The sequence below is a fragment of the Carassius carassius genome, chromosome 47 (genome assembly GCF_963082965.1).
Source record: "Carassius carassius chromosome 47, fCarCar2.1, whole genome shotgun sequence".
NCBI classification, from domain to species: Eukaryota; Metazoa; Chordata; class Actinopteri; order Cypriniformes; family Cyprinidae; genus Carassius; species Carassius carassius.
Window position 1 is genome coordinate 16,817,075 of NC_081801.1, and position 24,218 is coordinate 16,841,292.

The window sequence follows — 24,218 nt, forward strand, 5'->3', positions numbered from 1 at the left end:
CTTTACATGGCATATATAAAAACGGAATGTTCCCAGTGGGTTGTTGTGTTGATTATATTCCTAGTATATTCCTAGTACATTTAAGCCTTTTGTCAGTCCTTCAAACTTTTAAGATAAGTCATTTTCTGTTAGGCTGGTTTATGATTTATGATGTTATTTTAGAAGTTCATAAGAGTTATTTTAGGTTTATAAATTGCAGGATTTGAGGTGATTGACATAGTCATATCTAGACTAATAAAGAAAATCCATCTATACCAAGTCTTGGGTGTGAGCGTTCATTAGGGGAAAGTGTCTTTTTCAGTGGCTCTGATATTAGTAGTTCTTGTTGTAAAAGACTCTTCTCATGCACCCTCTCCAGGGTACTTTCTTTCCCCCTTTTTTCTGCTTCCCAATTTCTCTCTCTTTATCTATCTCACTTTTTACATCTCTCTCTCTCTCTCTCTTGCTCTCTCAGTGTGGTGCTCTCGTTCAGTGCCGAGCCATCCATCCATTCGTGTTAATGAGGGAGGTTGGTGTGGACTCCCACTGCGTTACTAGACTGGGCTTCTTTTTTAACCGAGCTGTCACCCAGACTTGACACTGCATGCGTGCGCATGTTCTCCTGCAAAAAGAAGGCTTGATCCATTTAGGGAAAGAGCTTGCTTGTGCTTGCTCAATTCAATTCCTCTCTCTCCATTACTCGTTTAAATGCAGCCAGAGGTTTTAGCAGACAGGGAAACAGATTGTCTCTGCTTATTAGGGCACATCAAACATCGAGAAAGCAAACTAGACTGACAGCTAACACCCAGCCCACTCGTGTTGCAATGGCCCCTCAGACACAAAAGAGAGAGTGTGTGTGTTGCTTCTGATACTATCAAAGCCCATTTTTCTGGGTTATTTTCTGATTGGTGTTGCTGCGATCTATTTGCGCTGTCAACACGGCAACAGTTTTATCTCTAGAGGACAGACTTAGCAGGTGTATTGGGAGGGGATGTGTGTATGTGTGGCCAGAGCTGTCATGCAGAGATATTATGATCTCAAGGGAGAAGACAGGGTTTGATTTAGGGTTGATGACTTTATCAGCCCACACCGCACACTCATTAGCACAGAGCTTTGTCTCAATGGAATAATATATGTTGATCTTTCTTTATACACACTGGAAATATTTTCATACAAAGTGGATGATATTCCCCTTTCCCCATGTCTTTGAAAGACTTCCTTTGTGTTTGTCCCTCAAACAAATCTTTTTTCGTCTCTTGGCGTCCATCTCAGGGCCGTGGGTGTTGAAGAACAGCAGTATAAACAGCGGGGAGCTGGAGCTGGGTCAACGTGTCAGTCAGGATGTTCCTCCAGGCGTCTTCTGGAGGTCTCTGATTCACTTGCGCCAGCCACACTTCCTCAAGTTCAACATTTCCCTGGGCAAGGACGCGCTATTTGGGGTCTACATGCAGAAAGGCCTGCCTCCTTCACATGCTCAGGTGAGCAAATCACCTTATGTCTTGTTTCTTCTCTGAAAGTAGCCAGGTACACTTATAATTAGAACTGAGAATTCAGTTTTTAAATACTAAAAAGCATGATTTTTTTATGATGTTCAGTTTTTGTTTTGTTTGGGTTGGTATACACAAAACTGAAAATTCTGACTTCATATACCCTCATGTCGTTCAAATAAGGTAATCAAATGTAAATGAACCCTGCATAGTTTTCACTGTTTGTATTAATATATCAATGCTTATTAAAGCTAACTTTATTCAGATTGAGAGCTGTGAGGGAATTCTCTTTGCATTTTATTGTTTGATTAACATTGATGGTCCAAGTGCCAGTCATTGCTGTCACTTTAAGACAATATATATTGACAAACATTGGATTTTCTCCCAACTTTTCATGTCCACTTGAGACATAAACTGTGTTTAAGTAAACACTCTCCAAGTTGGCCATTTTAACATATTTTTATGTATTTGATTGCTTGGACGTCCACACGAAGTTGCGGTCTGTATTGGAGCGCGTACAGTGCGCGCACACATTCCAGCCTGGGGAACAGCGTCTCTTGGGTAGATCTTTTTGCTTCCAATGTTTATTATCAAACATATCCCACAATTTAGCAACAGTAAGACTGCATTTACAACTACTTTTGTCATTAAGTTATTAATTATCATTAATTAACATTAATTATCTTCTTTTTTTATATAATCCTCAGAAGCCAAAATAAAAAAGGCCTAAATTGTTTGTATATTTTGTTCTCTCTATGATAATTAAACAGGGCTTTCATGTTGTGCACACTGTAGCTCCTCCGCGTGACCGCGATCTCGCTTCTGAATTGCGAATAGCAAAAATGCATCACAAACAAATGTATGAATATTATTGCATATAAAAACACCTGTCTTCTCTGATGAGATAGCAAGATGTCTATATAGCAATAACAAATGTAGGCTTTGTGTGTTTTCCTAATCTCTCTAGTAACGACAACAAAACTGTTACCATCAGAGCTTATTGATACTACCAGTCTTTCAAAATGTGATTCTGATTCTTATTAAAAGTATAAAGTGATTTCACTGCTTGAAATTATTAAAACAGCTTGAGGCACAAATCGAAACTGAACTAAAATTACAATCATCGCAGTACTACTGCTAGCTCATGTTGAGGTTTTTTTTTTTTTTTTTTAAGTATGTCACCACACATGAAAGATACATGATAGAGACATTATAGGTGATGTCATTTGACCAGCCACAGTCATCTAATAGTTTTAACATTATTATGAGGACATAGAAGATCCATAGAGGACATAGAAGACACATGCAAATAGAAAAAACACCAGCAAATTAAGAAAACATCTTTATCAATTTGACCAGACACTCACAGCACAAATAAAGAAATGTGCTGCAAATACAAAACAAACTAACAAAGAAAAAAGTCCTTAATAGCTTTTTTAAGAAATTAGAATTAGAATCTAAATCAGAAACATAAAAATCCTAATGATTTCCATTCTTAGTCATTAAGTCTTAATGGTTTGAAGCTTAAATAAACGGCAAGAATTACATTGTGTTATGTTTTAGGGTTGAATGTAATGTCTGTAAATGTAACGGAAAAGGTACTGGTAATTTGCTGCCAGGACATTATTTGTCTTTCTAAGGAGAATTATTTATTTATTTATTTATTTATTTATTTATTTATTTTTAAATAAAGTGTTATCCTCATTTGTTTTTCATGAGCGTGATGATATCTTAATCTAGTGTTTGACACTGTTATGTTCAGACTGACCCAGCAAATGCCAATGTGGTCAACATACTGATCTGACAATACCCAACAACCAGTGGAAATTGGGGCTGGTTGCCATTTGTTGGGCCAGTGTGTGAGCTGTCCTTTATAGATCAAGGAAATCTGGTTCTCTATGATATTCCTCCTTTAAAAGACAGGTTTTTGTTAATTACCATGAAGAGACCATCTGTGCAGACAGGCTTTTTTGTTCGCAACTTTTTTTTTAATGAATTGTAAATGATTTCCAAATAATCACTGCATATTTATCTGCAGAATTCTTACACTTGTCTTGTCACGTTCTAGAGTTGTTATCTTCGTTTTGATTTAATTTGACTATTTTGATTGTCATTACAGTTTTTTTTTGAAGATGATGTCCCGCAGCTACTTGCTTGTTTTCTCCCTCTCTCCTCACCCTTTTCTCTCCTTCTCTCTCTCTCTCTTTCTCTGTGTGTCTCTTCAGTATGACTACATGGAAAGGTTAGATGGTAAAGAGAAGTGGAGCGTAATTGAGTCTCCTCGTGAGCGGCGCAGTATTCAAACCGTTGTCCAGAATGAGGCGATCTTTGTGCAGTATCTGGACCCCGGCACCTGGCACCTGGCCTTCTACAATGACGGAAAAGAGAAAGAACCCATCTCATTCAGCACTGTGGCTCTAGGTAGACACCTCCTGCTTTTATTTACTCACAGGTCAATATTTAAAAGGAAGATGGTAAAATAGAAACTCGGTTGTTTGGAGACCTGCTGTTTAGAAGATGCTTTTCACTGCAAGCAACTTACACAGTACACCTTTTAAATCTACCCTTCATTTTATATTTCAGTTTGAATGAGAACAGTTGATCTGGGAGAGCTTCTTTTATTGCTTTCACTTACATTTCTCTTTAGGTCACAGAAGGAATAGTTGAATTTATAAAATAAAAGTAAACACTGAAATATGTTTGTTTAGGCAGTTTCTCTGCAAGGGTTGCTATAGTGATGACTTAGCATAAGCACAATGCCAGCTTCAAGACTTTCTTCTACAACAGCTGAGAGGAGCTGTCAGTGTGGGATGGAAAAGTGAAAATTTGGCCTCATGTCTGTCATAACACCAGGCAGTTATGCAGAACTCGTGAAGTGTATAGGAAGCCTTGCTGTATTTTACATATTGTTTTGTATATACCACATAAAAGTACCATTACAAAAAAAAAAAAAAATTGTGTGAGTAAAAAGTACTTGTTCAAAAAACTACATAAGTAAGAGTAAAAGAGTAGCTTATTTAAAAGTACTAAATGAGTAGTGAGTACTGAGCTTCGGATTCTACCCCTTTTTAATAAACACTGTACAGTGCATTGCAATTTAAACATTTAAAAAAATTAGCACTGTAATTCAAATTATCTTTTGTTGTTTGAAGACAATAATGAATATCTACCATCCGGCAGTTTTAATTTTGACTTCCAACTCTTTAAAATACATCAAAACAACATTTACTCAAATTGTTATGCTGATAATACTATTTGTAAGGGAAAGAAAAATGTATTTAAGTAGTTAAGTATTTCCAGGGAAACATTTTCAAGAGAAAACACACACACATTTATTTGCAGGGCCGCGGCATCATCATTGGTCCTCCAATTTCAGTGCAGTCATGGTAATAATTTTTTCAATATTTCCAAGCATTTTAAAGTGAGCCCAACACACTTTCTCCAAGTGACTTCTGCAGGACGCACACAAGGGAGAGACACGGCAGTGTAGATCACGTGTCTCTCTATACACTAAAGTAAATGGGAGTGGAATTTACCGCATTATGAACATGACACTTGTTATGTGACACATGACACTTATTTTATTAACATTAGCTGTGTTTACATGGACCCTTCTAATCCGATTGTAATAGGACTAGAAGCACAATCAGAATAAAAATGTCACATGTAAACACGTCAATCGGATTGAATTGGCTCTATCCGACTAAAATTTTGATCGGATTGTAAAGGGTGGTTTATCCCTTTTGTAATCCGAGTGAGGGGACATGTAAACACTTGATCGAATTGAAAACCGAAACTGGAAAGTACTGCGCATGCACAGTGACGTAGAAATAGCGTAATGACTTATTTGACGCGCGAATGAGGTGTTCTTCCTGGTGAATAAAGTGTCATGAATAAGTGTCCTGTCATTATAAATCTCCCCTTTCACTCAACGTATGTGAAGTGGAACACGACCATGTCCCACCAGTCCTCGTTTAAGACTCTCATCAACAGACGACTAGTTTTGAGTTGAGGTTTTACTACTTTTTTTGCTAAAGGAAAGTTAAGCAGCACAACAGTTCATGTGCTGGTCGTCGCCTAATTAGGACCCGAAGTAGATAAATATAACGTGTGCTTTTTAAAACAGCAGCGGAAAACTCTGTATATGCAGTGTGCGCATGTCGAGTCAATCCGATTAGAAGCTTGTGACATGTAAATGCACACATCAACCCGATCACTTTACTTACGTTCATGTAAACACTACGTTCGGATTCGTCAATCAGAATGAATTCATTCTGATGGAAGCAAAAAGTGTCCATGTAAATGCACCTACTGATAGGCTAGCAGTTCAAACTTTTTTGTCAGCCGAACCCCTTTGACGTAAATTATGTACTTGAAGTACCCCCTGATATTTTAAGTAAATATTAATAGTATTTTAGTAGTATTTACATAGCTATTGTTATTATTACACTCAAAAATTGTAAAAATTCATATTACTGTAATTTATAATGTAATTAATTTTTTTATAATAATAAATATATATTTTTTTTTTTCAGGGTTTCCCCAAAAGATAATTATTTTTTATCCTTTTAAGCTTTTACATTTACATCACATTTGTATAAACCTGTAACATTTCTTTGTACAAACATTTTAATTGATTTGTTAATTGTGTTAACTCGCAGGGATACACTGTGTACCAACTCACGATCCCCCTGCAATTCCCTCTTGAACCACCAGGGGTTCGTGAACCCCACTTTGGGAAACCCTGGGCTAGCATATACAGATCTTGTATACGACCACAAACTAATGTAAAATAGCAGAGTAAAGCTCTGTTTCCACCGCAGGAACTGGTTAAAGGAACCAGGATCTAAATAAAGTTCTGGGTAAAAAATTGCCCCTCAGAAAGTCCCTGCTTGAGCAGTAGTACTTTTTCACAGGTCCGGAACTTTTGGGACAGGACTTGGGCGCTAAAATAAATAAAATTAAAATATTTCACAGTGTTTTATTTGTTGTTCAAATAAATGCAGGCTTGGTACATTTTAACCCCCCAAATTTTAAACTGTATTATTTATTTATTTTATTTTTTGCTGACTACAAAAAACGAAACTGTTTGAGTAGGATACGTCACAACATTTTTTGCTGGCTGTCTGCTTTCTGAATAAATCCATAGAGAGTGCTAAAGGCTAAAGGCATTTGGGCACTTAAGCTACTTAAAATGAATGAATGCCTTTACATTATACATTATCAAACAAAGTGGTATTTATTTTAAAGAAAGACAGAACAAGCACGTTTTTCAAAAATTAGTGTGTTTGCACACTTTCTGGTTGTCAAGCATTAGTCAGACATTTTAAGAAATGCACCTGCAGCTGCTCTTATAGAACACCTGTGTAAACTTGAGAAGAACCAATTTTATACATCTAATCAAAATCACCCTGAGATCACTTGTTTACAATTCAATGCAGAAATAATTCAGAAAGGTGAAAATAACTCTAGCATTATTTGTTTGCAGATGCTACTTTGATATTATCAAATGCAATGACATTCATACATTTTAAGTGTCCAGATATTTTCTGGGTCAACTATATTAATAACAGTATGTATGATTAACAATTCAGTTTTTGGAGAAACACACACACTTATCATACACATTGTGCTCTTGAGGCCTCTTTGGTCTGATCACATGCTGTATGAATGTACATCTTATTCTGTTGAAGGCTACTGTTGATTTGAAAAGCATCATTTATTTTAGCATTTACCACAGTGATAGTGTTATATTTCCCAATAGGCTGTGGTGAAATGTGTCACAGTAATTCACACATTGCCAGTGAATCAATAAAGCTGGCTAAAAGTTCACAGTACACCTTGCTGTGTATAAGATTATTTCACAAAATGCAAGACAGGTTGAGCATTTTTTTTCAGACAGCAGGGTTTAAAGGTCACCTGATTTTCTGAACGTTGGGTTCAGCTGAACCCCATTAATAACTGAGGGTTGTAAAATGCACACGTCTCTTATGTGTCATATCAGATTCAGTGGAAGAGTGCCCCCAGAATTGCCACGCCAATGGAGAGTGCATGTCAGGAGCATGTCATTGCTTCCCAGGGTTCCACGGCACAGACTGTTCTAAAGGTACCATTTAGTGACGCACTGCTAGTATGTTTGCATTAAAAAATGATGTTTCACTTTGCAGCATTTGTCAAAACATTTTTGTAGTCATACAAAAAAAAAATGTGTTGTATAATAAAATTTTGCTCACTAAATCTTAACACCTTTCATATTTCTGAGGCCGAGCGTCCATCAAAGCATTTTTCTCAGAGGCTGGCATATTTTTTCCAGTTGTTTTTATTGGGAGAGCCGTGTATTTTGAAATGCCAGGAGCGGGCTGAGCTTCTTTTTCATGCTGAGTGCTCGGTCATTTTTCTCGGTCATTTTTCTCAACTAAACAACAATGGAAAAGTTAATATTGCTTGTCTCTTGAGTGTATATGTCTTTACCAGACAGAATTGCCAGACTACCATATTATAATGAAATAATGCTTGGAGAAATATTTCATTTGCGAAATATTTTCATTTACTTCAGCAACCAAAGCGTCTCAACTGAAAAATTGCTGCGCTCACAGGTGGACATTTTTAGAGCACCTGATGTTTTCAGCTGGCTAAAGAAACTTTGCTGGTCTAAATGCAAAAAAGTTCTCTTACGAGAGTTCTCTCGTACTGCGTCTTAGCTAAGACGCTAGGGGAAAAGTCTCTTTTCACGATACACTGAAGCAAAAAATTATCCTTAATTTTGAATTATTGTAAAGCGCATTTGCAGCAGCACACAGCCATAGGCGAGACGGCTCGCTCGCTCATTGGCTGCTTTGCGGCAACTGTATAAGCCTATCGAGCGCAGGCTGATGCAACATCAGACCAATGAGGGCACTTCTCACCCCCAATCCAAGTTACCGACGAAACGGGTGTGGCCTAGCCCTATAAAGGGAGCTCGAAAAGGCTGACTCACCTAATTTTTCATCTCTTCAGCGAAGCTCACGCATCGTTGGATCACGAGAGGAAGCAAGCGTCGTCCGATAGCATCTCAGCGGGACGAGCCATTCCTGAAGCCGCTGGCCAACGCCGCCTTCCACTGCCGTTCCTGCTGCGCTTTCCGGCGCCTATATCCTTTTCATTCGTATCCTCGTGTCTGTGTTCGCCCTGCGACACACACTCGTAAAAGAGCTGCGTCTTTTTAAAGATGCCTTCTTGCGGCTCGTGTAGAGCCCCACTCAGCGAGGAAGACCGTCAAGTCATCTTTGTCTCCTGCCTGGGTGAGGATCATGCAGCACTCGCGCTCGCTGACGGCGGCTGCCCTCACTGCGAGCCGTTGCCAATGGTGACTCTGAGGACTCGCTTGGCATTTTTCTCCGAGCCTGCATTCCCCCCAGCGCCCGGCTTCACCGGCCTCCCCTGCATCGCTTCCCGATGGTCAGCGCCCGCTGTCTGCCGCCGCGTCTTGCGAGGAAGTCGATCTCAGGGCCGCGTCGGGGGAAGAGGACACGTGCTCTCTGCTAGCTTCGGGCAGTGAAAGCTGGGCGAGCTCCGGGGATCTCGCGCTTTCTGCTCAGAAGCCCAGCAGACGAGCTGACATCGAGAAGGAGCTGATGCGAGTGCTCACGCTGGCTGCGACGAGCCTCGGCCTCGAGTGGTCTGCACCAGCGCCCCCCTCTCGTTCCCGGCTGGATGGTAGTTTTCTTCCGGATGAGCGTACTTCTCCGAACAGAAAGCCCGCCCCATTTCTTCCTGAGCTTCACGAAGAGGTGTCAAAGGCTTGGAACGCTCCATGTTCAGCACGAACTCTTTCGTCTGTCTCACCAGCATTCTCCACACTGGTGATGCTAAAAACAGAGGCTACCAGTCACTTCCGCCGGTGGAACAGGCGATAGCGACGCACCTTTGCCCGCCCTCTGCTGGACGGCGGACGAAAGCGGTGTTGCCATCTAAAGCCTGCCGCATGAGGTCATCTCTGCTTGCGCGGATCTTTTCTGCTGCTGGGCAGGCTGCGTCTGCACTACACACCATGGCCACGCTGCAGATATTCCAGGGTGATCTCCTCCGTAAGCTGGACGAGAGGGGACCTGAGGCTATCTGTCTCGCGGATTTGAGGAGCACTTCGGATCTCTCTTTTCGCGCTACTAAGTCCGCTGCACAGGCCATGGGACGAGTTATGGCTTCCGCTACGGTGGCTGAGAGGCATCTCTTCCTCCCGAAGTGCTCCGGTTCTGCAGCGAGTTGTGCTAGACCGGCCCCGCAAAGCTCTCAGCCACACCCCCCGCCGCCTGCTGCTTCATCGCAACAGCGTCAGCAACGCAGCTCGAGACCCCGCTCTCGCTCTTCCGGCCATCGAAGCCCCGAAGTCATCCTAGCACTCCTAGGAAAGCGCCGGTGTACGAGTCCCGCTGCAGCCGAACTCTCACCCAAGCGCACCGCTGTTTCAGTTCCAGGAATTGTGACTGTCTCAGCGTCTTCTGCAACGCGCAAGCCTGTACAGTTGCCGCTTGCCTGCACACAAAAACCGTTATCACGGCTACCCAGATATTTCCCGAAAAGAGTGTAATTTCTGGTGTCCCGGCCACGGCCGATGGTGCTATAAATGTAGTGACGATGCCCACTGCTCAGTGCCCATCTCCACATATAAGCACAGCCCTTCACACAGGGCTTGCGCCCATAAAAGCGACTCAGGTCGATCGCGTGCACTACATAGTAAACGTGCCCACTCCTCAGTGCCCACAAACACTATGTCACACACGTCATGTGGTTTCTGTAAAAACAAAACCCGTGCACGTTCGTTCTGCCCAGGCAGACAGCGAGTCAAAAGCAGTAAATGTGCACGCTTACAGCCCACAATTACTCACAGACAGCACGGGTCCCACGGGACCCGCTCAGCCCTCCCTCACTCGATTAAGCACCGTGGCGGGGTCGAGGACGAGCGATCTGCCCGCTGTGATCAGCGCGCTCCCCGCCTCAAATGTCACAGGCATAACGCCCATGTTACAGCACATCGAAGCGCTGCTGTTGCCCAGCCAACAGAGCGCGCTTCGCATTCAACCCTTAGCCATTCATGCAGACGCATGGTCAGCGCTTCCAGGGGTTTCGGATTGGGTGCCAGACATTATACAGAGAGGCTACTCGCTACAGTTTTTTCGACACCCTCTGCGCTTTTTAGCGCGTCGAAACTACGGTCAAAACAGAAGTAGCACTTCGAGCCGAAATATCAAAACTGTTGAGCAAAGGGGCTGTGGAGCCTGTATCTCAAGCCTAAAGCGAAGGGGGGCTGTACAGCAGATACTTTCTAGTGCCCAAGAAATACGGGAGTTTCAGACCCATACTGGATCTAAGACAGCTGAACAAAGCATTGGCGAAACGCAGTTTCAAAATGCTTACAACCAGGAAACTCCTTGCGCATATTCGCAGAGGAGACTGGTTCATGTTGATAGATCTGAAGGACACGTATTTTCAAATACAGATAGCGTCATGTCACAGGCGATACTTGAGATTCGCCTTCGAGGGCCAGACATACCAGTAAACAGTCCTGCTGTTCGGCTTGTCCATGGCTCCTCGTACGTTTACGAGGTGCATGGACGCAGCGCTCGCTCCTCTCAGACTCAGAGGCATGCGAGTGCTGAACTATTTGGACGACTGGCTGATTCTGGCTCAATCACGATCAGAGCTCGTGGAACACAGGGCCATTTTACTCGATCACCTCGAGAAACTCGGTCTCAGTGTTAACTGGACAAAGAGTTCGCTGAACCCCAGTCAGATGATACTGTTTCTGGGTATAGCTCTGGACTCACGCTCCATGATGGCGCGGCTGTCGCCACAGTGCGCGTTGGGCATTCAGGGCACAGCGAGCTCTCTCCGCTGTGGCGCGACCTTCTCGCTCAGAGAATATCAGAAGATGCTAGGTCTCATGGCCTCAGCATCACCAGTTCTTCAGTTGGGCCTGCTCCGCATGCGCCCCTTGCAGTTCTGGCTGAAAGCGCGAGTACCGCGCAGAGCGTGGATATCCGGTCAGTTGCGTCTCAAGGTCAATCAGAGCTGTGTTACAGCCTTGAAACCCTGGACAGCGAACGACTGGTACCAATCAGGTGTAAACCTGGGGACTTCCTCGAAAGTGAAAGTGGTGTCGACGGACGCCTCCACTTCGGGATGGGGAGCGCTGCTCGAGGGCAGACCGTTCTTTGGCCTGTGGTCAGAACGGGAAAAGCTCCAACATATCAACTGTCTGGAAATGCTGGCAATGGAGAGCGCGCTGACGCGCTTTTGTCCCCGAATCAAGGGCCACCACGTCTTAGTCCGTTCGGACAACATGTCTGTGGTGTCCTACATAAATCACCAGAGCGGTCTCAGGTCCCGAAACCTGTACAGGTTGGCGGAACTCTTCCACGAAAACGCTCACTGCCCCGCGTTCTTTTCCAAGAACGAAAACGTGATGTCACAAAGGTGGCCGTGCTGCCCGCTCTATGCTTTTCCCCCCATCTCCCTCCTTCCGCAGGTGATAGAACGGGTGAGGGAAACAAGATGCTCAGTACTGCTTGTAGCACCACTTTGGAAGAACCAACCATGGTTTCCAGATTTGATGCAGTTAGCAGACACTGCCCCGTGGCCAGTGCCGTTGAGGAGGGACCTCCTCTCGCAGGCCAGGGGCTCGATTTGGCACACTCAACCGGAGTTGTGGTCCCTCCATGTGTGGGCGCTCAACGGTTACCCGCTGATCTCTCAGTGGGAGTGCTAAATACTATCACTCAGGCTAGAGCGCCGTCGACTCGACGGCTATATGCCTCTCGCAGGCCAGGGGCTCGATTTGGCACCCTCAACCGGAGTTGTGGTCCCTCCATGTGTGGGCGCTCAACAGTTACCCGCTGATCTCTCAGTGGGAGTGCTAAATACTATCACAATACTATATGCCTCGAAGTGGTCAGTATTCTCCAGCTGGTGCACAGCTCGGGGATGTTCACCCCTTAGATGTGAGGTGACGGAGGTTCTCTCCTTCCTACAGGAGCTGTTGGATAAGGGCAGAGCCCCCTCTACGCTCAAAGTTTACGTGGCGGCTATCGCAGCATTTTCCGAGACAACGCTCGGTCAGTCAATAGGAAGGAACGATTTGGTCATCCGGTTCCTTAGAGGAGCTAGGAGGCTGAATCCTCCCAGACCTCCGTCAGTCCCTGTATGGGACCTCTCAACGGTTTTGGAGGCCATGAAAGGTTCCCCTTTCGAGCCTATCCGAACGATTAGCCTCAAACATCTGTCATTCAAGACAGTTTTCTTGTTGGCTCTCGCTTCAGTGAAGCGTGTGGGTGACCTGCACGAGCTCTCGGTGAGCCGACGTGCTTGGAGTTTGGGCCTAATGACTCAAGAGTCATACTCAAACCTAGGCACGGTTATGTGCCGAAATCCCTCAACACACCGTTTCGGGCTCAGGTTATTTCCCTGTCTGCCCTGTCGGTGTCAGAAGAGGATGGAGACTCAAGTCTTCTTTGCCCCGTTAGGGTTTTAAGAGCTTATGTGTCTTGCTCTGCTGTCTTCAGACAGACTGAGCAGCTGTTTGTCTCGTTCAGTGGATGTTCCAAGGGAATGGCTGTTTCGAAACAGAGCCTATCCAGATGGATAGTTGACGCTATAGCGTTAGCTTACACTTCCAGGGGCCTTCAGTGCCCACTGGGTGTCAGAGCACACTCCACAAGAGGCGTCGCCTCATCGTGGGCGTGGTCTAGTGGGATTTCCTTACAGGATATATGTATGGTGGCAGGATGGGCCTCGCCGTCTACATTTATCAGGTTCTATAACCTAGAGGTTCCCGCTCTGCAAGCAAAGCTGTTGTCGGTATAGGTGAATCAGTGTCCTGATTGGAGATCTGAGATCGCAAGCGCGATGCGCTGCTGACTGTTATATGGGTAGTATTGCGTAAGACCCACATTCCCACATTGGTCAGGCCTTGCCTTGAATATGTGATGACATATTGCCGCGTCTACGGACGCTGCTAGATACGGGACGGAGGGTTTCCCCCTCCTGTTCTAGGACTCTCTGTGAGTCCCTCTGGTGATTGTGCACTGTAAATCCTGGGCGTCGCTTCCAGGTTTATTGGTGTGTGATCTCTGCACGCACGGCGTTTTACATTGGGTTCCCGTATTGTCTTAGCTAAGACGCAGTACGAGAGAACTCTCGTAAGAGAACGTACTCGGTTACTAATGTAACCTCGGTTCTCTCTAGGAGAGGGAACGAGTACTGCGTTCTCTGCCGTGCGTACGATTCCCTCTGGTTCGCTTCGGTGATGAAATAAATCAGGTGAGTCAGCCTTTTTGAGCTCCCTTTATAGGGCTAGACCACACCCGTTTCGGCGGGAAGTGGCATGGAGGGCGCGAAGTGCCCTCATTGGTCTGATGTTGCATCAGCCTGCGCTCGATAGGCTTATGCAGTTGCCGCAGAGCAGCCAATGAGCGAGCGAGCCATCTCGCCTATGGCTGTGTGCTGCTGCAAATGCGCTTTACAATAATTCAAAATTAAGGATAATTTTTTGCTTCAGTGTATCGTGAAAAGAGACTTTTCCCGTAGCGTCTTAGCTAAGACGCAGTACTCGTTCCCTCTTCTAGAGAGAACTGAGGTTACATTAGTAACCGAGTACGATTTACATGCCAGTTTCTGGAATATTGTGATTCTTCTCACAAATGGTCAAAAGCTATTATTTAAAAATTAAAAAGCAAAACAAATAAGTAATAAATAATAATTATCCTATTTTAGAACCATTAGGTTTTTTTTCATTGCAACATTATTTTTAAGACAAGTAAGCACATCCACCAAGTAATATTACTGTTCAATAATTTATAATTAATTAAAATTATCTTAATATCTTATATCTTTATTCACAATATTATATAAATATATGTATATTAATAATAATATTAAAAAATGTATCTTTTATTTGTAGATGAACATGTCATTAACAAGCTAATTTAAATCATTAATTGATATCAAACTTCATTATTATGTAATTTCATGCTTTAGTTTAACTTTCTTATTTATTTATTATTTTAATGTTATTTACTGTCACTAACATTTATACCACTGTATTTATTTTAAGTTTTTTTTGATGAGTTTTTATTTATAATTTGCTTTAAGTTTTATAGTTGACTTTCAACATGCTGCAATTGTGATGCTGTTATAGATTTGTGAAGCAAATGTCAGAATTTTCCCTTGAGCTCAGCATTTGTCATAAGATCATCAGTGTACATTAGCTCTGGCTATTTGTTTTAATGGCTCTATGACACTGTCACATCACACTAAGATCCAGACGGATGAATTACAACATCTCTGATTAATCCCATCTCAGTTATGCCAAAATTTCTGATGGGTTTGCTGGCTTTACTGTGCCAGACCAATCTTTTTGAGTGATGAAATGCCCTTAGTGGAGGCATCGTGAAGAGAAATGTGTGTGTGTGTCTGTAAGAACTTACCTGAGGCTATAGACAGCTAATTTATTACTGTCAAATGCTGTCTTCTCTGAGTAGCAGAGAGTGCCTTTAATATTGCATCTGAATCTTTCACCTTAATTACACAAAGCATAGTCTGCTTTATCAACATATTCAGAGAGCTTTGGCAGTGTTTATGCTGCCTTTGAGGCTGAATAGCGAAAAATGTGAGGCATGATTATTTTCTTCCCTTCCTGCATTCATTCATTCACTCTAGCCAATTTTTCATCAAAAACTGTAACAGCCTCTGCTCAACTTGAGTTAATGATGGCTATTGTTGTAAAAACTATATAAAAAAAGTGAAACTTGTCAGGATAAAAGCTCATAATTTAAAGTAGTTAAAATCAGACTACTCTTTTGAAAAAGTAATTAACTGGTTGCTGATGAAAGTATGTGACTACTGTAACTTTGTTAATGGGAAATACATGATATCTATTGATTATACAATTTAGAGGGCAATATATGATATCACATTATAACATATATTTAACATTGTAACTGAATCACAACCGTATTTTCTGGCTCAATAACAGTGAGTGTTTTTTAATTAAATGACCTCTTGATTAGTTACATTAAACATACTTTAGATTTTTATATAAAGGATACAAAATTCCACCAGAGGTTGTTCTACACAGAGACTGGAATCGGTGAATAGTTTCTTTAATCTTAGGGTGACCAAATGTGCCATTTTCCCAGGAAACGTCTTGGCCAGGATTTCTATATTGCCTAAAATATCCACGCTTTGGCTTTGTCATACAACAATTGGTCTCCGCAGCACAATGTACCATGAGAGCTCTAGAGAGCAGATGACTTCTTGTGCTTTTGAATCACTCTCACAGTACTTTGATGTCATACACAGATCGGTCTTATGCTCAGCGCTGCTTCAAGCTGAACACTAATATGTACATGTATTTGCATCTCTTTCACCATTCTCTGTAGATCCCACCTTCTCAAGCACCACGATTGGTCAAATACATTCAATGTTTGCATGTTATTATTTTTTTGTTTTTGTTTTTTTTAAGAAATGTATATGTTTACTCAAAGTTTATTCATTATATTAATCAATAGTGTCAATAAAAACATTTATTATGTTACAGAACATTTATATTTTAAATAAATGCCATTCTTTCGTACTTCAAATTCATAAAAAAAAATGTGTCGTGGATTCCACAAGAAATATTAAGCAACTGTTTTCAACTTTTTATTATTATTATATTAATAATAAATGCTTCCTGAGCACCAATCAGCATATTTCTTTCTGAAGGATTATGTGACACTGAAGATTGGAGTAATTGCCATTAGGAATAAATTAAATGTATAATGTATAATAATGTATAATATATATATATATATATATATATATATATATATATATATATATATATATATATATATATATAGATATATATATATAGATATATATATATATTATATGACATAAGAGTTCAGGAGGGCACATTTGATTATTGCGAGAGTACAAGGACGTAAAATAATAGTGATGTAACAACACTGTCTGAAAACAGCTAAAAATAAAATTTTAGTAAATTACTCTAAATTCCCTTGACAGACAGTTTGAGGTGATTTCATACAGTTCAGTGTATTTCTTTCTAGTAACTCTATGCTTTATTTTTCTCTTATCTTACATTTCATATCTGAACTTCTCTCAATTAAGCTGGTTTTCACTAATTCCTCTAAAACTTCCTCTTCTTCTGTCCTTCCCTCACTCCCTAATATTTTTCCCTCCTGCTTCCTATCATTCGATCTCCGTTGCAGTGGCTTGTCCCGTGCTGTGCAGCGGGAATGGACAGTACAGCAAGGGTGTGTGTATGTGCTACAGTGGCTGGAAGGGGCTGGAGTGTGATGTGCCGCAGGGCCAGTGCATCGACCCCAGCTGTGGCGGTCATGGGACCTGCACCCAGGGCAGCTGCACCTGTGAAGCGGGTTACCGTGGCGAGTCCTGCGAGGAAGGTAATGAGCACATTGACGGCTTTTCTGACCATCTCATTTTCAAATCTCAGCACTCTCAGAAAAAACTCTTCCTTTGAGAATCTTGGTTTCCAAATGTCTGCTATAAAAGCATGCTGGTACAAGCATAATACATTTTATTAAAGTGATGAAATTCAGTCTATTGATCTGGCTTTTAAGAAATTGTCCAGAAATGGAGTCTCTAAGCACATTCTTATATGAGCTGCAGCTAGTTTTTGAAAGTGGAGAGATCCCAGAGGTGAGTTTAGAAGAGAGAGGTGAAAGATGAGGAGGAAAGAGAAAAGAAAAAAGAAAAAAAGCAAGTCGAATGGAAAAGTATTTTCAAAGTCTCTTTTTCTCTCCCTCTCCAGTGGATTGTCTTGACCCCACGTGTTCGGGACATGGCAGCTGCGTGTCCGGTCAGTGCCACTGTAAACCTGGTTGGTCCGGGCCCCTGTGTGATGTGTCCAGAGCCCAGTGTCCAGATCAGTGCAACGGTCATGGAGCCTACAGCCCTGACACGGGGCTCTGCAGGTGTGACCCTAACTGGATGGGCCCTGACTGCTCCACCGGTGTGTTCCCATCAGCCATTTTCACCTTCTCACTTACTGTCTTCTCATACTGTGCTGCAATATATTCTAATCTTTCACTTGCATCCATCTACACTCTCGGTGGGATTCACTCAGCCTGAATTGTGCCCGCTGATGGCGTTGTTTATTTGTACTCGCTGCGTGTGCTGTTTTAGCACACAATTCATATGCAAATCAGGTAACAGCACAACCCCGCCCACCCAAAATAGTAGCAGTTCCATCTTTAGAATAAGGTGCAATCCAAAATGAGCTTCAAAAATAAAATATTGTAATAATAATCTACAAATATAATTTACATTAAGGAGACCAATTTGGATTTAAAATAATTATAGTGAACTAATTAAAATACCCATGGTGCAAATTGCGCAGATAGTGATTTTTAAAAAAATTGATTATTGGTGATTAGTGAGTAAGATAATATTTAAGATAATTAATATTGTGAAAAATTATTACAGTTTACTATTTTAATATATTTTATTTTATTTTTTTTCAATGATGACAGATAATGTTTCAGCAACAATTACATGATCAGGGCTGTAGCTAGTGGAGAGAAAGGTGGTAACAATTATAGGGGTCCATGGCAATTAAAATGGGCTGCCGGGGCCAGCATGAAAGACGCTCTGGACAGTTGACTGTCAGCCTGATTGGGTCACTGCTGCACCTCATCACAAGAGTTTAGCATTTGCATGTGTTTTTAAGACATGCCTATTTAAAAATCCAAGCGATTTTAAAAGCGCAAGAAGACACAAAACAACTCAATTTAGTATTTGCAAGCTGCCGAGCTGTGTTTCTGACAATGCATGAGCCCACAATTTAGTTCTTTTTAGCATCTTCTTGCTCTTGAATGAACAAATACACCTTACCAATTTGATCCATGCACTGCACCTAATTTACTAGCTGCTGTGGGTTCCTTAATGTTAATCCAAGAAAAATTGAGAATGAGAGAAAATCACTCACTGCTCTTGACTGAATAACTTATGTAGCTTTAACAATGATTAATATATATTTAATTTACAGTGAAGACAATGAAATGCTGTTTTACATTCGATTATTTAATTTCTGTACCTGGACACGACAAACCTGAAAAAACTAAAGCATAATTTATTATTTTATCTATTTACACAATTTAAAACTTGTGTCTAACTTGGAAGCCCAGTCGTTTAAAAGAAAACGCCAGTGGGAATTGGCTAGTGGGCTTTGCATGCTGAGCCATTTCCTGTGCACACGGGTATATAAGGCGACAGCATGCATCCACTCATTAGGTTCAAGGTTGTGACATGGGGACATAACATCAGGGAATGCAGGTTACGTACATAACCCAGACATTCCCTATCTGTTGGTCACTACGAGTTATGTCATGATGAAAGCCCCAGTGCAAATTCACTGACCTTGGTACTGCAGGGGACCAATGGTCAGAACATCGCAGCTGAAGAAGGCCTTACAAATAAGGTCTTTCAACCTTCAGTGAAAGATTGCTTAAAATCTTCCCTGTTTGTTCCTTCAGCCTGGCAGAACGATGGGGAAGCAAACCTTCAGGAAAAGGTTGCTACTGAGACCAAATCCTGCACGTAGGGAGATGACATGTGGAGATACTGATATGGACTGACCCAGGGGGCAGTACTACATATGGAATGGACGGAACTTAATAGGTAGCCAGTGCAGAGTCTGTAAAATTGGGGTAATATGATCATATTTTTTTGACCTTTTGGACTACTTGTAGCTTGTATAAAGGTTCAGAGGTTCCAGAGATCTGATGCGGGTGCCATATGGTGCCCAGCCCCAGAGAAAGAAGGTTCTTCCTCAGGGGGTTGTGCCAGGGAGGGGCTTTTGCGAAAACCAGGTCTGGGTGGGCCAGTAAGGCTCAACCAGCAAGACCTGTTCCTCCTTCTCCCTGACTTGCACAGTGTCTGTGCGAGCATTCTCGCTGAGGGAAATGCATACTAGCGCAGAATCCTTAAACCAATCCTGCACTTGAACACATTTGATAATACGTTTCTGTGTCAACATCTTGAACGAGAGCTTGTGAAGAACCCGAATCAAAATTCAAGATCCAAGATAGATTGAAGGCAGCCATTTCTCTTGGGTACAAAGAAGTAAGGGCTGTAAAACCCCTTCCTCATCATCGTCTTCTTGGAGGACTTAGCAACTGGGTGCGATACGGGGCGCACCGCTCTCCTGCGTGGGGCTCGACGCACCGGCCTCAACGGTCCAGCCTGATGCTCACGGCTGACTGGGCAACCAGGGCCAACAGCTCCGGGTCCGATTTGACAGTGGCGACAACACCCAAGGGGGGCAGCCCCATTGAATCATCATCCTCAGAGGCCGATACCCCATCCCCCAATGCTGCAATCAACATCTGGGGGGAATAGGGGAATAGATGCTGACCACTGTAACGCGTCGTAACACCAACCAGGAACAGCCTCTGGCACACAAAGATTAAATTGCTTTGTAATAAGGTGGATACCATTATTACAGCAAAAATCTTATAAGTAGATACATGCTGTCGCCTTATATACCCGTGTACATGACCAATTCTAATTGCCATTTTCTCTTAAACTCAGAAATTATTGGTTTCCCAAGTTAGACCCCTAACTCGTAGTGACCGACAAATAGGGAACTGCATTTATGTGACATAAAAAATAAATTATTTTAGAATGTAACTCTTTACTGTCATTTTGAGTAATTTAATGCTTCCTTATTGAATACATTTTAATTTCTTTCAAGCAAAGATCTGGCTTTTCAACAGTAAAGTAGATAATACATATATTTTAATGTTCCATTTGCAAACCAAATGAAATACAGTACAATAATGCTATTTTTAGCAATGTAATTCTTTACAAAGCAGCTTTGCTGCGGATCATTAAAACAGTGCAAAGGCAAATAGCAAGTAAGTAAATAACAGAATTAAAAGAAACAATAATAACATTTTTAAAAAAAACTTAAATGAAGTAATTAAGAAGAAATATATATATATATATATATATATATATATATATATATATATATATATATATATATATCTTTAATAGAAATAAAAATAAAGATTAAAAGCAGCTTTCTCTCTCTCTCTCTCTCTCTCTCTCTCTCTCTCTCTCTCTCTCTCTCTTGCTCTCTTTCTCCAGAGGTTTGTTCAGCAGATTGTGGGAGCCATGGTGTGTGTGTCAGGGGCGTTTGCCACTGTGAGGAGGGCTGGACAGGCACAAGCTGTGACCAGAAACTGTGTAACCAACAGTGTGTGAAACATGGGACCTGCAGGGATGGCAAGTGCCTGTGTGAACAGGGTTGGAACGGAGAACACTGCACCATCGGTAAACACGCACACACACACACACACACACACAAACACACATGCTCTTTTCCTGCTTTGAAGCTTTGAGCTAGTCAAAGGCATTTCCCTTGGTTCTGTGACTTCTTTTACAACAGTGTTTTTCAAAGACTTTTCAGCTGCTGTTTTATTGTTTGGTCTAGATTGATTTGCTTATGTTTGCATCAGCACACATAGAGTAGAAAAACACATCTGTGTGGATGTGCATGTTTGTGTGTGTGTTGTCATTATTTTATAATCACATTCATAGCGAAGCAAATGGTCTTCACTGTGTGATCCGCATCTCTAAGAATATTAAATGACTTTTTGAGCTCTGGAGTCTAACTGGAAGATGAATACTAATGGATGCTTTGGTTGCATGTGTTAGGATGCTTGTTTTAATGCTAATGAGTACAATTCTCGCTCTCCATCACTGTTTTCACATCATTGTTTTCAGACAATTATAGCCAATGGATTTTGTGCACACAACATTTCTTAACGCTGAATTCACCAGCCAAAATGCAGCAGTCAACCAAGTCATCTAAAATGGTTTTGCTTGGGTTAACTGATAATAGATTTGCATCAGAATTTTTCTGACAGGTTTTTTTAGTGGTATGTGGCATGCATGACATAGGTATGATAATGAGTTTTTAGTGGCAAATAACATTTCTCCTTGTGTTTCTTATCGGCACCGAACAAATTCAGGCCAAATCCAATATAATCACACAATTGATTGATCTCTCCTTCCTCTATTGCAGATGGCTGCCCGGGCCTGTGCAATGGGAATGGGCAGTGCATCATGGGTCAGAACAGCTGGCACTGTGAGTGCCGCACTGGCTGGAGAGGGCCAGGCTGCAGTGTTGCCATGGAGACCTTCTGCAATGACAACAAGGACAATGAAGGAGGTGACAAACGCATGTAGAATGCAGAAATTGTTTCTATCCCCTTTGGCTTCACATGCATCACATCTGTCGGGACTTGGGGAAAAAAATGCTAAACTGATGAGAGGCAGAACTTTCGGTTAGGACAGTTGTTATCTCACTGTTGTAAAGGCCTGTTCACATGAATATTTGGTGCGATAAATGGCTGCTAATGTGTTGCTTCAGACTGGGACAAACTTTCATATTTTATTTCTTTTTATGAAGAGGTGTTCTAATCTCTTTGCCATCACATGTTGATTCAGCCTTTTGGTCTGAACAGAAAAACACATACAAATGTCTTACCGTGCATTTACTTTCTTTCTTTTTAACAGAAAATGTGACTATTGATACATCAAATAGTCACATGATCAGTCAGAAGTTAAAGAATCTATATGTTCTTCAATAAAAAACTAGAAATTGTTTTTTAAGCATTTTAATATATTGAGATTTGTCTATATACACAGTGCTGCTTTGTGGCAGTTTGTAAGGAGATATGAGAGATATGAAGATTCTCTGAACAGATGAATAGAGCAGCTCCAGTCATTCGTATGAAAAGGTGACATGTCTGTTGGCTGGCAGAATGATTATATACAGTAACAGGTGGATGTCCAGAGTCAGCCCTGTGCACTGAGCATCTCCCCTAGACCAGTTAAGAGCATAGAGAGGCTTTTGGAAAGAACTATTTGTTGTTTCTCATTTTAAAATGTTTTCATTTTCCCCGCTTCGTCTTCTCTTTTGTGTTTTCTCACTCTCTTATATACACGGGCAGGTTTTATTTTTTACAACGTATTGTGAAAATACTTTTGGATTTGCTATTTGAATATAGCAGTGAGGTCAATCTGTGATGTTTAGATGCAGGGCTGCCAACTCTCATGCCTTCAGCGTGAAACTCACGTAAATGACACAGTATTCTCACTCGCACCTCACACGTCCATTTTCTCATGCAGTGAAAAGCACCCTCAAATGAAAACAAGAGCTCCATCAGTTAAAACTGTAATGGGATATTGGCAAAACAGATCTGGTAAATGTTTCAGTGCATGTTCGTGTTCTGGAGAACATAAAAAGTTTCTATTTACATTATGTTTTTATAGCATTGAGCAATGTGGCCAATTACAGTTAATTTCTTGAACACCTATGATTGGCTGTACTGTTTGAGCTTGTTAGAACTGCTCAAGTTCTGTTAAATTTGATGGTGAACGTTTGTGGTCTGCAGTCTTCCACAGATTTTCATTGGGGTTTAAGTTTGGTCTCTGACTACGCCATGCAAGGACATTCACCTTTTTTCCCTTCAACCATTGTGAGCTCAGTTTTGCTGTGTGCTTTGGGTCATGTTGAAAGATAAACCTTTTCCCCCATTGACAACTTTCTGGCAGAGGGCAGCAGATTTTCCTCAAGAATTTGATAGTATTTGCCCATCCATTTTTCCTTTTATCCTGACAAGTCACCAGTCTCTTTTGCACAGAAACACCCACATAAATCTAGTCTCATCTGGCTCAGAATCTTCAAGGTGTGTTTTGGGAAAGCTCAGTCGTGACTGCATGTGGCCCTTCTTGAAGAGTGTCTTTTTCTTGCAACCCTCTCATATAAGCCACATTTGTGGAGAATTTGTGATATCGTTGTCACATTCACACAATGACCACTCTTTGTCATGAATTCCTGTAACTGCTTCAGAGTTGCTGTAGGCCTCTTGGAAGCCTTTGAGACCAGTTTCCTCTTGGCTCTTTCATCCAGTTTGGAGTGACATCCTGATCCAGGGAGGGTCTGTGTTGTACCAAACCTTCCACTTCTTAATAATAGACTTTACTGTACATCCAGGCATTGATAAAGCCTTTTAATTTTTTTGTATCCATCTCCAGACTTGTGACTGTCCACAACTTTATCCTGGAGATCTTTCAGGGATGTTGTGGCCTAATGGTCAGAGAGTTTCACTCCTAATCCTAAGGTTGTGGGTTTGCATCTCGGGCTGGCAATACAATGACTGAGGTGCCCTTGAGCAAAGCACCAAACCCCCAACTGCTCCCTGGGCGCCGCAGCATAAATGGCTGCCCACTGCTCCGGGTGTATGTTCATGATGTGTGTTTGTTCACTGCTGTGTGTGTGCACTTTGGATGGGTTAAATGCAGAGCATGAAGTCTGAGTATGGGTCATCATACTAGGCTGTATGTCATGTCACTTTCACGTTTGATGGTGTCTTGCCACCCATAGTTAATTTCTTGCTTCAGTTCCACTACCAAGGACTGAAATGCTCCAGGAAATCTATTTTCATGTTGAGCTAATCAAAATGACCACAGCTGTTCACAGTTGAAAGTCAGATGGCTTTGTGTTCCATTGAGAATGTGATTAGCTACACCCTATTAAAAGTCTTTTTTAGGAGACGGTGATCCTTTTCCTTCACTCAGTGATGTTTTTTATTTATTTATTTTTTCTGACATGATTGTGTTATATATCTTTCACTTGGATGTTATTCAATTCAAGTTTATTTGTATAGCGCTTTTTAC

General features: G+C 41.7%; 1 protein-coding gene across 1 annotated transcript in view; it reads left to right on the forward strand.

Moving 5' to 3' along the window:
- The window catches only part of LOC132130318 (teneurin-2-like), a 199,820-nt gene that overhangs the window by 149,886 nt on the left and 25,716 nt on the right, over window positions 1–24,218 (forward strand). Inside the window, exons 6-12 of the mRNA XM_059542002.1 lie at window positions 1,252–1,457; window positions 3,692–3,887; window positions 7,471–7,572; window positions 16,715–16,909; window positions 17,278–17,478; window positions 20,619–20,804; window positions 21,559–21,705. Coding sequence (XP_059397985.1) covers window positions 1,252–1,457; window positions 3,692–3,887; window positions 7,471–7,572; window positions 16,715–16,909; window positions 17,278–17,478; window positions 20,619–20,804; window positions 21,559–21,705 — 1,233 coding nt within the window. The remainder of the gene's footprint in view (window positions 1–1,251; window positions 1,458–3,691; window positions 3,888–7,470; window positions 7,573–16,714; window positions 16,910–17,277; window positions 17,479–20,618; window positions 20,805–21,558; window positions 21,706–24,218) is intronic.